Genomic DNA, 12,333 nt, shown 5'->3' on the forward strand with positions numbered 1-12,333 from the left:
ATCTAGTCAACAAACTCTTCCAACCCAAATCCTTCCTACCTTCCCACTTTTACTCAACTGATACTTGTAATGCTTTAATGTCGTTTTTTAGTGAGAAAATTTATAAAATCCACCAGAACATCTGTCCTGATCCACAGCCTCTCTCCTTCTCTCTTCCTCTTTCACATAGTCAGTCTCTCTCTTGTTTTCAGCTTCCAGATGCATCTGTCATTTCTGATCTCATTAGCAAATCAAAACCTTCTACATGTCAGCTTGATCCTTTCCCTACAGTCTTAGTTAAATATGGTCTTTCCTCTCTGCTCCCCCTCATAACTGCCATTATTCATACCTCACTCACTAGTGGAATTGTTCCTACGCCCTTCAAAACGGCTGCTATCACTCCTATTCTGAAAAAACCTGGCTCAGACCCCAACAACTTTAATAACCTTCGCCCGATTTCTAACCTCCCTTTCATTTCCAAAATACTTGAAAAAATTTATTGCTACTCAAATTCATTCCTACCTATCCGAAAATTGTCTCTATGAACAATTCCAGTCTGGTTTTCGCCCCCTCCATAGCACAGAAACGGCTCTTCTTAAGATCACTAATGACCTTCTCATGGCAGCTGATTCTGGTTTATTTTCCATTCTCGTTCTTCTAGATCTGAGCGCAGCCTTCGACACTATTTCTCATACTATCCTCCTTAACAGACTATCTTCCATTGGCATTAATCATATCGCACTCGACTGGTTTCATTCCTTTCTCTCAGGCCGCACTCAGTTCATTCAACTCAAATCTTTCAGGTCTCAGTCTTCCCCTGTTTCCTCTGGTGTACCCCAGGGCTCTGTCCTGGGGCCCCTACTTTTCATCATTTACCTTCTGCCCCTTGGCAATATTTTTCGCTCTTTCAACATCCATTTCCACTGCTATGCAGATGACACCCAGCTCTATCTATCTAGTAAACTAAGTACTTTGTTCCCGCCCTCTTCCCTTTCCAACTGTTTATCTGAAATAAAATCCTGGTTCACCTCTATTTTCCTAAAACTTAACAGTGATAAAACTGAAATTTTGCTTTGTGGTTCCAAATCCACATTATCAAAAGTGGATATTTCCTCTATCCAAATCGACAGTACATTAGTCTCCCCCTCACCTCAGGTTAAGAGCTTGGGTGTCATCTTAGATAACTGTTTATCTTTCCGCTCTCACATTAGTAACGTAACCCGGTCTGCGTATTTCCATCTGCGTAACATCAATCATCTACGCCCTTCCCTCACCCCCCACACTGCATCTATTCTAGTTCATAGTCTTGTTACATCCCACATTGACTACTGTAATTCTCTTCTCTTTGGCCTTCCTCATAAATCCCTCCATAAGCTTCAGCTGGTTCAGAATGCAGCTGCCCGTATTATCACTAAAACTCCTTCAATCCATCACATTACACCTGTCCTTCAACAGCTCCACTGGCTCCCTGTTAAATATAGGATCGAATACAAAATTCTCCTCCACACATTTAAGGCCATACATAATCTTGCCCCCCCTATCTGTCAAATCTTCTCCAAATCGCAACTTCTACCCGCTCGCTCAGATCCTCCTCTTCCATTCATCTCTCTGTACCTTCTGCTCGTCTGAGTACCATGGGGTGCAGAGCTTTCAGCCGCTCTGCTCCCAAACTCTGGAACTCCCTCCCACCTGACATCCGTAACATTGACTCTTTTCCTCTTTTCAAATCAAGTCTTAAAACTCACCTGTTCAAATTAGCCTACTCTCTCTGTTGATGGGGGTTTTTTTTTGTTTTTTTATAACCCTACATTTTGTACAGTGTCCTTGAGTGTCGAGAAAGGCGCTTTTAAATTTAATTTATTATTATTATTATTATATGCAGTCGAGACTGACGCAGCTTTTTTCTGAATTTCTACAAACACCATTTCATTTTATAGTAAATGAGTTTGGGCTGGTTTATGTTTATGAACAGACGCCTACAGATCAACATAGTAAAGGAGCTCATCTGTGATCCTGAGTTTAAAGCCAGTTTTTATTCAACTTAAACTTGGAACTAAGTTGTAAATAAATCTGAAACTGAAACTTTGCTTGTGTGTAAAAAGTGATTTCAGAGCCACTCGGTTCTCCCTGATGGAAACTGTTTACCTTCAGTGTTTTGTGCTTCTGATCATTTTAATAGACGTCAGCGTCACTAATTAATGACGTTCTATTAAAAGACTGGTTTACCAAGAGAGACGCTGGAGGACTTTCACCTGAAATGAGTTCATGAAGCCAGTCTGGTTATAAAAATGATAACAGGACATCAGAGCCAGAATTACTCTTTTAGTACTTTTACTTTATACTTAAGTACATTTGAAGGGAAATACTTTAGTACTTTTACTCAAGTGGAGGTCTAAAGGGAGGAACTTCTACTTTCACTGGAGGGATATTTTACCTTGGGGGGTCTCGACTTTAACACCAGTACATGATTTGTGTACTTCGTCCACCTCTGGTCAAATCTCCAAGATAGAGACATTTTTAAGCAACATTTGAAGAGCTTTTGAGCCCGTTTAACGAATGTTATGATTGAAACAGTGTAAAATTCATATGCCAGCTAATTCGCCTCGTACGCCTTCAGACGGACTTTGTTTTGCCGAGCTCTTGAAGAACGTTCCTTTGATGCATCCTCTTTCTCCAGAAAACTTTGTCCTCTACCTCATTAAGCAGCGTAGCAGCTGTTGAACGCAGGTAGGACACGGAAGAAAACGTCCTCTGCTGATTTACAGCCTGCAGACTAAGCCCTGTCTTGTATTTCACTTTTAAACGGTTATATAGCCACGTTGTGTCAAACGTGCCTGAAGTGGGTGAATAGAAGACGTGTTTACTGCTTAGACTGGATGTCGCTCTCCTGACCTGACAACCGAAAGACTTTTGATGGCCTTCGCTCAAAGTTACCTTGCAACAAACATTTTGGGACCAACTGGCTGAGTCTCAAATGGGTCCCTGCTCCCTGTGTAGTGCACTACATAGGCAACATACTCCCACATAGTGTACTTTATTCCAAACTATTGCAGTTTTCCTGAGTATAAATGCACAATGTGGGTTTATGCTGTTATATCATGTCCTACAAAGTTCACCACACCGGGAGTCGGGAGCTATTCCAGAATCAGCTCTTGTCTTGGATTAAAATTTGAATACTTTCACTGTTGCTTTTATATTAACTGAGAAAAAAAATCACTGCAAGAGCTGTATCTGTTTTATCTATCCATCCATTTTCTAAGCCGCTTCTCCCTCAGGGCCGTGGGGGGGTGCTGGAGCCTATCCCAGTGGTCATCAGGCGGAAGGCAGGATACACCCTGGATGGGTCACCAGTCCATCTCAGGGCAGACAGACAGACACAGACAGTCACTCACACCCACGGGCAATGTAGCATGTCCAATTGGCCTGACTGCATGTATTTGGAATCTCTCTGGCTCTGTCTGTCTCTCTCTCTCTCTCTCTCTCTCTCTGTCTGTCTCTCTCTGTCTCTGTCTCTCTTTCTCTCTCTGTCTGTCTCTCTCTGTCTCTCTTTCTCTCTCTCTCTCTCTCTCTCTCTCTCTCTCTCTGTCTGTCTGTCTGTCTCTCTCTATCGCTCTCTCTTTCTCTCTGGCTCTGTCTGTCTCTCTCTCTCTCTCTGTCTGTCTCTCTCTCTCTCTGTCTGTCTCTCTCTGTCTCTGTCTCTCTTTGTCTCTGTCTCTCTTTCTCTCTCTCTTGCTCTCTCTCTCTCTCTCTCTCTCTCTCTCTCTCTCTCTCTCTGTGTCTCTCTCTCTCTCTGTCTCTCTCTCTCTCTCTGTCTCTCTCTCTCTCTCTCTCTCTCTCTGTCTCTCTCTCTCTCTCTCTCTCTCTCTCTCCCTCTCCCCCTCCAGAGGTGATTGTAGCTCATCACTCTGGTTTGCGTGTTTTGGGTTCTCCTCTCATTGTGAATCTGCTGGTTACCGAATTCGACTCAGAGCAGAAAGCTAATCATGAGGAAGTGCTGGAGGTCACTGGTCAGCACAATAAAGAGCTGCAGCAGCTGGTCAGCAAACTGCCCAGATTTTAGCAGCCCTGCTAGAGCAGCATGTTGGTGTTTGTGTTCCCGCTGCATTCGTTTTGTTTTTAGTGGCATTAAAGGGCCCAAATTTTGCATTTGTCTTCTGTGTTGCTGTATTCCACTTCTGACATGCTTCAGTCATAATTCAGACTAAATGGCTGCTTTCTAGCCTCTCTTCATCCCGTAAAAGTAAACGGGCTGTGTTCGTTACTGTAGCTGTAGGACTGATGCATGTAAACGAGCCCTGTTCTTATTGGCTGCCCTGTATTGTGCCTCATTCAAAAAGCTGAAACTCCTTATACTTCACGTTCAGTTGCTTCTCTTTACTTCTTAAAGCTTCTCTTTACTTCTCTTCCCTTTCTCTTATTCTCATCTTGTTCCTTCTCTTCTTTTCTCCTGTCTTCTCCTCTTTTCTCTTATCCCTTTTCTGCTTTTTGTCTTTCTTCCTCTCTCAACTCATCCCTTCTTTTCCACTCTTCTCTTCCCCCTCATTCTTTTCTTCTCCCCTCTTTTTTCTGCTTTCTGCTCATTGCTTGCTGTCCTCCCGTCTACTTTCTTCTTTTCTTCTTCTTGTCTTCTCTTATGTTCTCTTCCCGTCTCTCTTTTTGTGACTTTTCTCTATTTCATCCTTTCATTCCTTTCCTCTTCTCTTCCTTTTCTTCCTCTCTCCCATTCTCTTCTTTGCTTTCCACTTCGGTCCCCTTCTTCTCCTCTCTCCTATGAAAAGATGCTGAATAATACGTTTCAGAACGTTTCATAACTGGATAATAACACGAGTCCAGGTTCCTAGAAAAACATTTATTTTGTCATATTCATGGCCATATGCTTAGATTGTACTGTCATGTGTTAATCCCTATGCATAAACAACATAAACATTGGGACATGCTTTCCCTGTATGGTTGAGCAGTGGAAGGAGACAGCTGATTGGCTGCTGGAGCATGTCGTCATAACAAAGGTAGCTGCCATCTGCGGCTCAGGGTTTCTGAAGGAGAAAAGGTGTCGTTCCCTGATGAGAGACACACACAGCCATGTGAGTGTGAATGTGGCTGTGTAAGTGCACACACTGGGGAAAAACTAAGCCGTTCTGTGTTGAATCTGCTGCATCTGAAGCTGAAACAATAACTTTTTGACCCCTGAAAGCTGTGAGGCAGGCACACAGCATTTTCTGTGTTACAGCACACAAACAGAAGATGATCATTCATGCACATAAATTAGGCTGCATGCATGAACAAAACAGATGTTTACCTTACCTTTACTTTAGCATACCCAGGTTGATCCATGCACTTTAAAAATGCAAATGTATGTACATGCATGTATATTATTAGAAACCCTTGTTCTTCCACTAACTGGCCACTTTATCAGAAACAACTACCTTGTACTTTCATTAACTGGCCACTTTATCAGAAACACCCACCTTGTTCTTCCACTAACCGGCCACTTTTTCAGAAACAACTACCTTGTTCTTTCATTAACTGGCCACTTTATCAGAAACACCTACCTTGTTCTTCCACTAACTGGCCACTTTATCAGAAACACCTACCTTGTTCTTCCGTTAACTGGCCACTTTTATGTCAAATATGTCAAATGTCAAATATGTAAACTTTATGAGAATGATGATAACTTTACAGGAGTAAAAAAAACATGCTGTAGTTTTAATGTCGGTCAATGAAACCGGACTTTTTTCCAAGTACTTTTGGTCCATTTCTTTTGCTCCATTCATCATGAAATTAGCACACAGTGTAAAGAGAAACATGCATTTTCATATTACGTCAAAAACCGAAGAACAACATATATATATATATACAAACAACCTGTTCAGTTGTTTGTTAACACAAATAGCTGATCAGCCAATCACACGGCCGCAACTCACTGCATTTAGGCATGTAGAGGTGGTCAAGACAACTTGCTGAAGTGCAGACCGAGCATCAGAACGGGGGAAGAAAGGGGATTTAAGGGGCTTTGAACGTGGCGTGGTTGTTGGTGCCAGACGGGCTGGTCTGAGTATTTCAGAAACTGCTGATCTGCTGGGATGTTCACGCTCAACCATCTCTAGGGTTTACAGAGAACGGTCCGAAAAAGAGGAAACATCCAGTGAGCGGTCAGTTGTGTGAACGAAAATGCCTTGTTGATGTGAGAGGTCAGAGGAGAATGGACAGACTGGTTCCAGATGATAGAAAGACAATAAAGTGGCCGGTGAGTGTATATTTATTGAAATAATTAAAATATATATTAAAGGAGCGAAAATATTTTTGTTTGAAATGTATTCATGGCAAATCCCAAGGAATATGTACTCAGTTACTGTGAATATTTGCTGATGTTGATATTAAATGCCCCTGTGTAAGGTTGCAGCCCGCTCTCCTCTTTTACTGCATCCTCAGCTTCTACGTTCCTCGTCAGCACCGCATGTAAAGCAGAGGGGCTAATAAAACGCACTGAACTGAGCAGAGCGTGAAACATTTATAGAAAGCTCTCGGCTAAATCCTCCATAGACACTATATGGAACTGGACATCATGTTCACGTTCACACTTGGCTTGCTCACGCTGGGGCCGTGCTGCGCTCTTGCGTGGCGGATTAAGTGTTGTCTACTGAATTCTCTTTTCACTCAGGCTAAATTGGCTATTTGGGACGGGACAAATATGATGGGGGGAGGGGGGGTCTTACTAACCCAGGCAGTGTTCATGTGTTATTCTCTGCTGCCTTTGAAGATTTGCTTTCATGTCGTTCAGTGATTTGGAGAGGTTGCAGATCATGATGTGTGTTGATGCAGTGAGTTCAGCTGTTGATGAAGAACAGGGTGTTTGTGATCTGTATCACTGCAGAAACTGTGGCAATTTATCCTTTGTGTGTGCTGGGTAGGGGGTCAGTGCAGGATGTTTTCTGAGGTATTTGGGAGTATTTTTAAGTATTAGTGGGGTGTTAGGTGGTATTTGAGGGTGTTAGTGGTATTTTGATATATACTGTTGGGTAAACAGGGTGTGTTTTGGACTATTTAAGGGTATTAAATATTTAATCAACACATAGGCGGCATCACTAGGACAGCTTTCTTACATCTTCGCAACATTGCCAAAATAAGAAATGCCCTGTCCCTGCATGATGCAGAAACACTAGTACACGCCTTTATTACTTCTAGGCTAGACTACTGTAACGCGCTACTGTCAGGATGCACGAGCAGGAATCTAAGCTGAACTTCAACTAGTCCAAAACGCCGCAGCCAGGGTCCTCACTAAAACTAGAACATCTGATCATATCAGTCCAGGGCTATCATCACTTCATTGGCTGCCTGTTAAATTCCGTATTGATTATAAAATCCTTTTATTGACTTATAAAGCCCTTCATGGTCTCGCTCCTGAGTACCTGCAAGACCTTATTTCCTATTACGAGCCATCATGACTCCTCAGATCACAGAGTGCTGGCTTATTAATAGTTCCTAGAATTCCTAAGGCTGCAGCTGGGGAAGAGCTTTTTCTTATAAAGCTCCCAAACTCTGGAATGATCTTCCAGAAACTGTTCGGGACTCAGACACAGTCTCAGTCTTTAAATCTAGGCTGAAAACTCACTTGTTCAGTTTAGCTTTTGGTAGCTAATGTTCCCCCTTAGATAAAGGCAGCAGATCCAGGGGCCCCTGGACACAGGGAATTATAGTAAACTGAGATGCTGGTGCTGGCGTCCCGCTGCTCGCACGCGGTCACTCAGGTTTGTGGACGGTGGAGCGGAGGGACGCCAGACTGTTTCAGAGTGCTGCCGTGTCTGTGTCTCCTTCTGGTTCCCTCCTTTTAGTTAAGCTGTCATAGTCAGATCTGCCGGAGCCGTTAGCCACACTCTGGGAATGTTTACATTCCCTGTTTATGTACAAACAGAAAGAATAAAACTAATTCCCTCTCCCTGCCTTTTTTCTGAGTATACAACCGCCCACATGTCCGGCCGGACACTGATGGACGACTGACTGTCGAGCCCTCCTGCTACCCACTTCAGACCAGCTGCCCACGCCCCAGCTACCACCACCTGCCTTCCGCCCAATGACCGCTGGAATAGGCTCCAGCATCCCCCTGCGACCCTGAGGGAGAAGCAGCTTAGAAATGTGTGTGTGATTTGATTTGATATTATGGTATACTCTGTTTACTTGGTGGCATTAAAAAATAATATTTCTGTGTTGGGGGTGTGGGTTTAGTGGTGTGTGTGTTTAAAGAGGGGGGTCACTGTCAAGGTGAAGCCTGTAGATGGCGGTGACCTCACCCATTAGTTTGTGGTGTTATGTGTGTTTTCTGCTGGTGTCCAGTAAAGAGCATTTCTAGCAGCAGAAGCATGGCTACCCCAGTGTCGTACTCCCTGCTGACGTCACAGTATTGGTAGAGGGGAGTATGTAGAGGGTGTCTGGGGTATTGGGCCTGTTTTAGGGTATTTGCAGGATATTCAGGGGCATTTGGTTGGTAGGTAGGAGTGCTTACAGGCATTTTGTGGCTATTTAGGTGTATTTAGGCTGTTTTGGGTTTTTTGGCTGCATGGCGTTGGTATTTTGGAAGCATTTTGGGTTATTGGGGGGCATTTTGTGGTTATGTAGGTGTATAATGTGTATTAGTACTGAGAGGTATATGTATGTTTTGTGGGTATTTTAGATATTTAGGTAGTTTTAGGGAATATTTGAGAGCTATTCTATTGATATTTTGTGAATATTTGTGTAGCATTGGGAGGATGTGGAGAATTTAAAGCTGATGAGTTTAAAGGCATCTTAAAACTTAGTCTCTCTCTCTCTCTCTCTCTCTCTCTCTCTCTCTCTCTCTCTCTCTCTCTCTCTGTCAGACTGAGTTGTGTTCGCCCACTGCAGGCCAGTGGTGGAACTGCAGGTGCACCGAAAGAGACAGGGGGTGGAGTGAGAGGAGGAGGAGGAGGGAGATGCTGGGGGGGTTGTTAATAACACAGAGCTGATAGTGAGATTGTTGTGAGAGTGTTTGAAGGAGTGAGGAGTGTTACAGCGTGAGGGAAGAGCAGAGAGACAGAGATGGCTCAGCCTGCGCCTCACCTGCACCTGGCCGAGCTCACTGCCACACAGTTCATGGACGTGTGGAGACACTTCGACAGTGACGGTGAGTTACACTCTGAACAGCATGAGCATCATCTAACCCCTGATGGTGAACACAGAGTGTAAAGTGATGTATTCTGCTTGATTGTGTTCGGAGGCTCCAGTGTGGGCCAGCGCAGAAATTCAGCTGAACACTGAAGAGCTGAAAGTGGAGCATGAAAGATTTATTCTTGCTTCACATATTTTTATGTGAGACAGACCGAGCCGGAAATAGTTACTGACCATTTGGGGGGAGAAAAAAGTTAAATGAATGTTAAGGATTTAACATTAAAACATTAATAATCAATTTTCTGAGTGAAAGAGTTCAGATCCACTTTCAGCTGCTCATTCAGATGCTGTATAAGACGGACTGGTCTTGATTGTGTGTGCTTGTTTTTTTTTTTTTTGTACTGATTTTGCAAGAAAAACGGAGAGAACAGGTTTAGATGCTTACATATCACCGCTATCAGAACCAAAACGTACTGAATTTAAAAATGCCTGCTACTTTAAAAAAATGTCTGGTTCCTTTGACCTACATTAAAAGTGTAAAAAGTCTAAACTCTACATAATGGAGGAGGAGGTGTTCTGACCTGGTCAGTATTTTTCTGTTAAAGAACTGAGAGTGACCGGGGCATCTATATAGTCCAGTGATTGTCACTGCACTGGGAGACAGGATTTACTCTGTCCTTCTCTTTTCATGTTCTCCTCACTTCTCCTTTAGCAGCTCAGCTTCTCCACTGTAGTTCAGCTTGTCGCAATCTGACTTTGTGTTGGTGTCACTGTTGGACTTTCAGTGAACTCCACATGTAAAACAGATCACAAGAGACACAAATGACACAACAGCAGATTTTCAGTGCAGAGGTAGAACGACTGTGTTTCTGGTAGTGTGCACTGCTTTGTGCCGTCATCCGTGCAGTCGCACCTGAGCGCAGGTAGAGTCAGGAACAGGAAAAATAAACAGTTTCAAAAAATATATATCCACATTTTGTGGAAGATAATCTCCGCACAGCTCTGGGAATGAAAACTAGGTCATAAGCAGTGAACACATGAATGCATGCATTCGTTTTCCTATAAGCTCTGCGGAGTGGGGGGATTGGGGGGGGGGATTGGGGACTGAGGGATTTAGAGTAATGCGTTATGTTCAGGAGTCATCATGCTTGTGCTCGCTCGGCTCCCTATGCTGCACTCCCTATTCCCTAAAGTCAGAGCTCAAAGGGTTAAAGTGGCTGTTGTGCACACTTGTCTCAGAGCGCAGGCCTGTCCGGTCCATGCTCCGCCCACAGCTGGCTTGCCGGAATAGTGATGATGTTCATGTGTCCTGACTTCTCCGTGTCATTTTGAAAGGAAATAGACAAGCAAAGCAAAGCAAGAGACTGTAGGGCGTGAACATGCTCGAAAGTTGCTGCTGCTGCCGATGATGATGATGATGATGATGATGATGATGATGATGATGATGATGATTTTAGCCTGGTTGTCATGGAATCCCACCTTGACCACACCCAGTCTTGACTCTGCCCCAGGCTTGATCCTGTACACTCTTAAAAAGGCGATTCTTGTTGTTCAGTATAGGCAATGGTTCTATAGGGGCCATGAGTTCTATATAGACCCATCCGCAGGCTTGAATGCTTTGCATGGTGACATCACCAAAAGGGTTCTGCTGTTTTTATGATGTCAAGCTTGTTACAATAGAAGAACCGTTTTTAGTGCTATATAGAACCATTTTCAAATGGGTTTTATATAGAACCGTTTAAACACTATCAATTTTAAGCTCAAACGGTTCTATATAGAATTTATGGTTCTGTAGTTCTATAGTTCTATATATAATTATTTACTAAAGAACACTTGAAGAACCATCTTTTTACACACACACTGTATATACATACATACACACATTTTCTAAGCCACCTCTCCCTCAGGGTTGCGGGGGGGAGCAGTGCTGGAGCCTATGATCATCGGGCAGAAGGCAGGACACACCGCCAGTCCATCGGTGGGCAGACAGACAGACAGACAGACACACACACACACACACACACAGGGGCAATGTAGCATGTCCAATTGGCCCCTAACTACATGTCTTTGGACCGTGGGAGGAAACCCACGCAGACACGGGGAGAACCCCGGTCGCCTGGCCAGGGAATTGAACCCAGGCCCTCCTTGCTGTGAGGCGACAGCGCTACCCACAGCGCCGGCATGCATGCATGTTCTCTGATTGCATGTACGCATGTATGTATGCATGCATGCAGGTTGTATGCACACACATGAGAGAGAGAGAGGAGTGTGTTATCGCGAAATAGCATCAGAGCTATTTGGTCGCAGTAAATAATCACAGCCGTGATGTCACAACCTTGAGTGTACTATTGCTTTTATACAACAGTTAAATACATAAAGTAAGAAATTAATATTCTGGGCTGTGAACGCGGCGTTTAATGTTCAGTTCCTTCCACCAAATTAATTCCTTAACAAGCAGCTTGTTGCTACATCAGAGTAACGAGCTCCGCCCACTCGCTGCACAGCCCAATAGAGTCTGGCTGCAGACATGCACTCTCAGCCAGATGTGCTCTCAGCTCCGGTGACGTCACGTGCACATGCACTCTCAGCCAGATGCACTCTCAGCTCCGGTGACGTCATGTGCACATGCACTCTCAGCCAGATGCACTCTCAGCTCCGGTGACGTCACGTGCACATGCACTCTCAGCCAGATGCACTCTCAGCCCCAGTGACGTCATGTGCACATGCACTCTCAGCCAGATGTGCTCTCAGCTCCGGTGACGTCACGTGCACATGCACTCTCAGCCAGATGCACTCTCAGCCCCAGTGACGTCATGTGCACATGCACTCTCAGCCAGATGTGCTCTCAGCCCCGGTGACGTCACGTTCACATGCACTCTCAGCCAGATGCACTCTCAGCTCCGGTGACATCATGTGCACATGCACTCTCAGCCAGATGTGCTCTCAGCCCCGGTGACGTCATGTGCACATGCACTCTCAGCCAGATGCACTCTCAGCTCCGGTGATGTCATGTGCACATGCACTCTCAGCCAGATGCACTCTCAGCCCCAGTGACGTCACGTTCACATGCACTCTCAGCCAGATGTGCTCTCAGCCCCGGTGACGTCATGTGCACATGCACTCTCAGCCAGATGCACTCTCAGCTCCGGTGATGTCATGTGCACATGCACTCTCAGCCAGATGCACTCTCAGCCCCAGTGACGTCATGTGCACATGCACTCTCAGCCAGATGCACTC

The 12,333-nt window shown here is 44.5% G+C and overlaps 1 protein-coding gene across 1 annotated transcript in view; it reads left to right on the forward strand.

The window, feature by feature from the left end:
- The first annotated feature begins 8,962 nt into the window (after window positions 1-8,962).
- Window positions 8,963-12,333, forward strand: part of LOC108439641 (calretinin-like) — a 35,115-nt gene continuing 31,744 nt past the window's right edge. Inside the window, exon 1 of the mRNA XM_017718159.2 lies at window positions 8,963-9,112. Within this exon, the coding sequence (XP_017573648.1) occupies window positions 9,028-9,112 (85 nt within the window). The 5' untranslated portion in view covers window positions 8,963-9,027. The remainder of the gene's footprint in view (window positions 9,113-12,333) is intronic.

This window comes from Pygocentrus nattereri, chromosome 15 (assembly GCF_015220715.1).
Source record: "Pygocentrus nattereri isolate fPygNat1 chromosome 15, fPygNat1.pri, whole genome shotgun sequence".
Taxonomy (NCBI): Eukaryota; Metazoa; Chordata; class Actinopteri; order Characiformes; family Serrasalmidae; genus Pygocentrus; species Pygocentrus nattereri.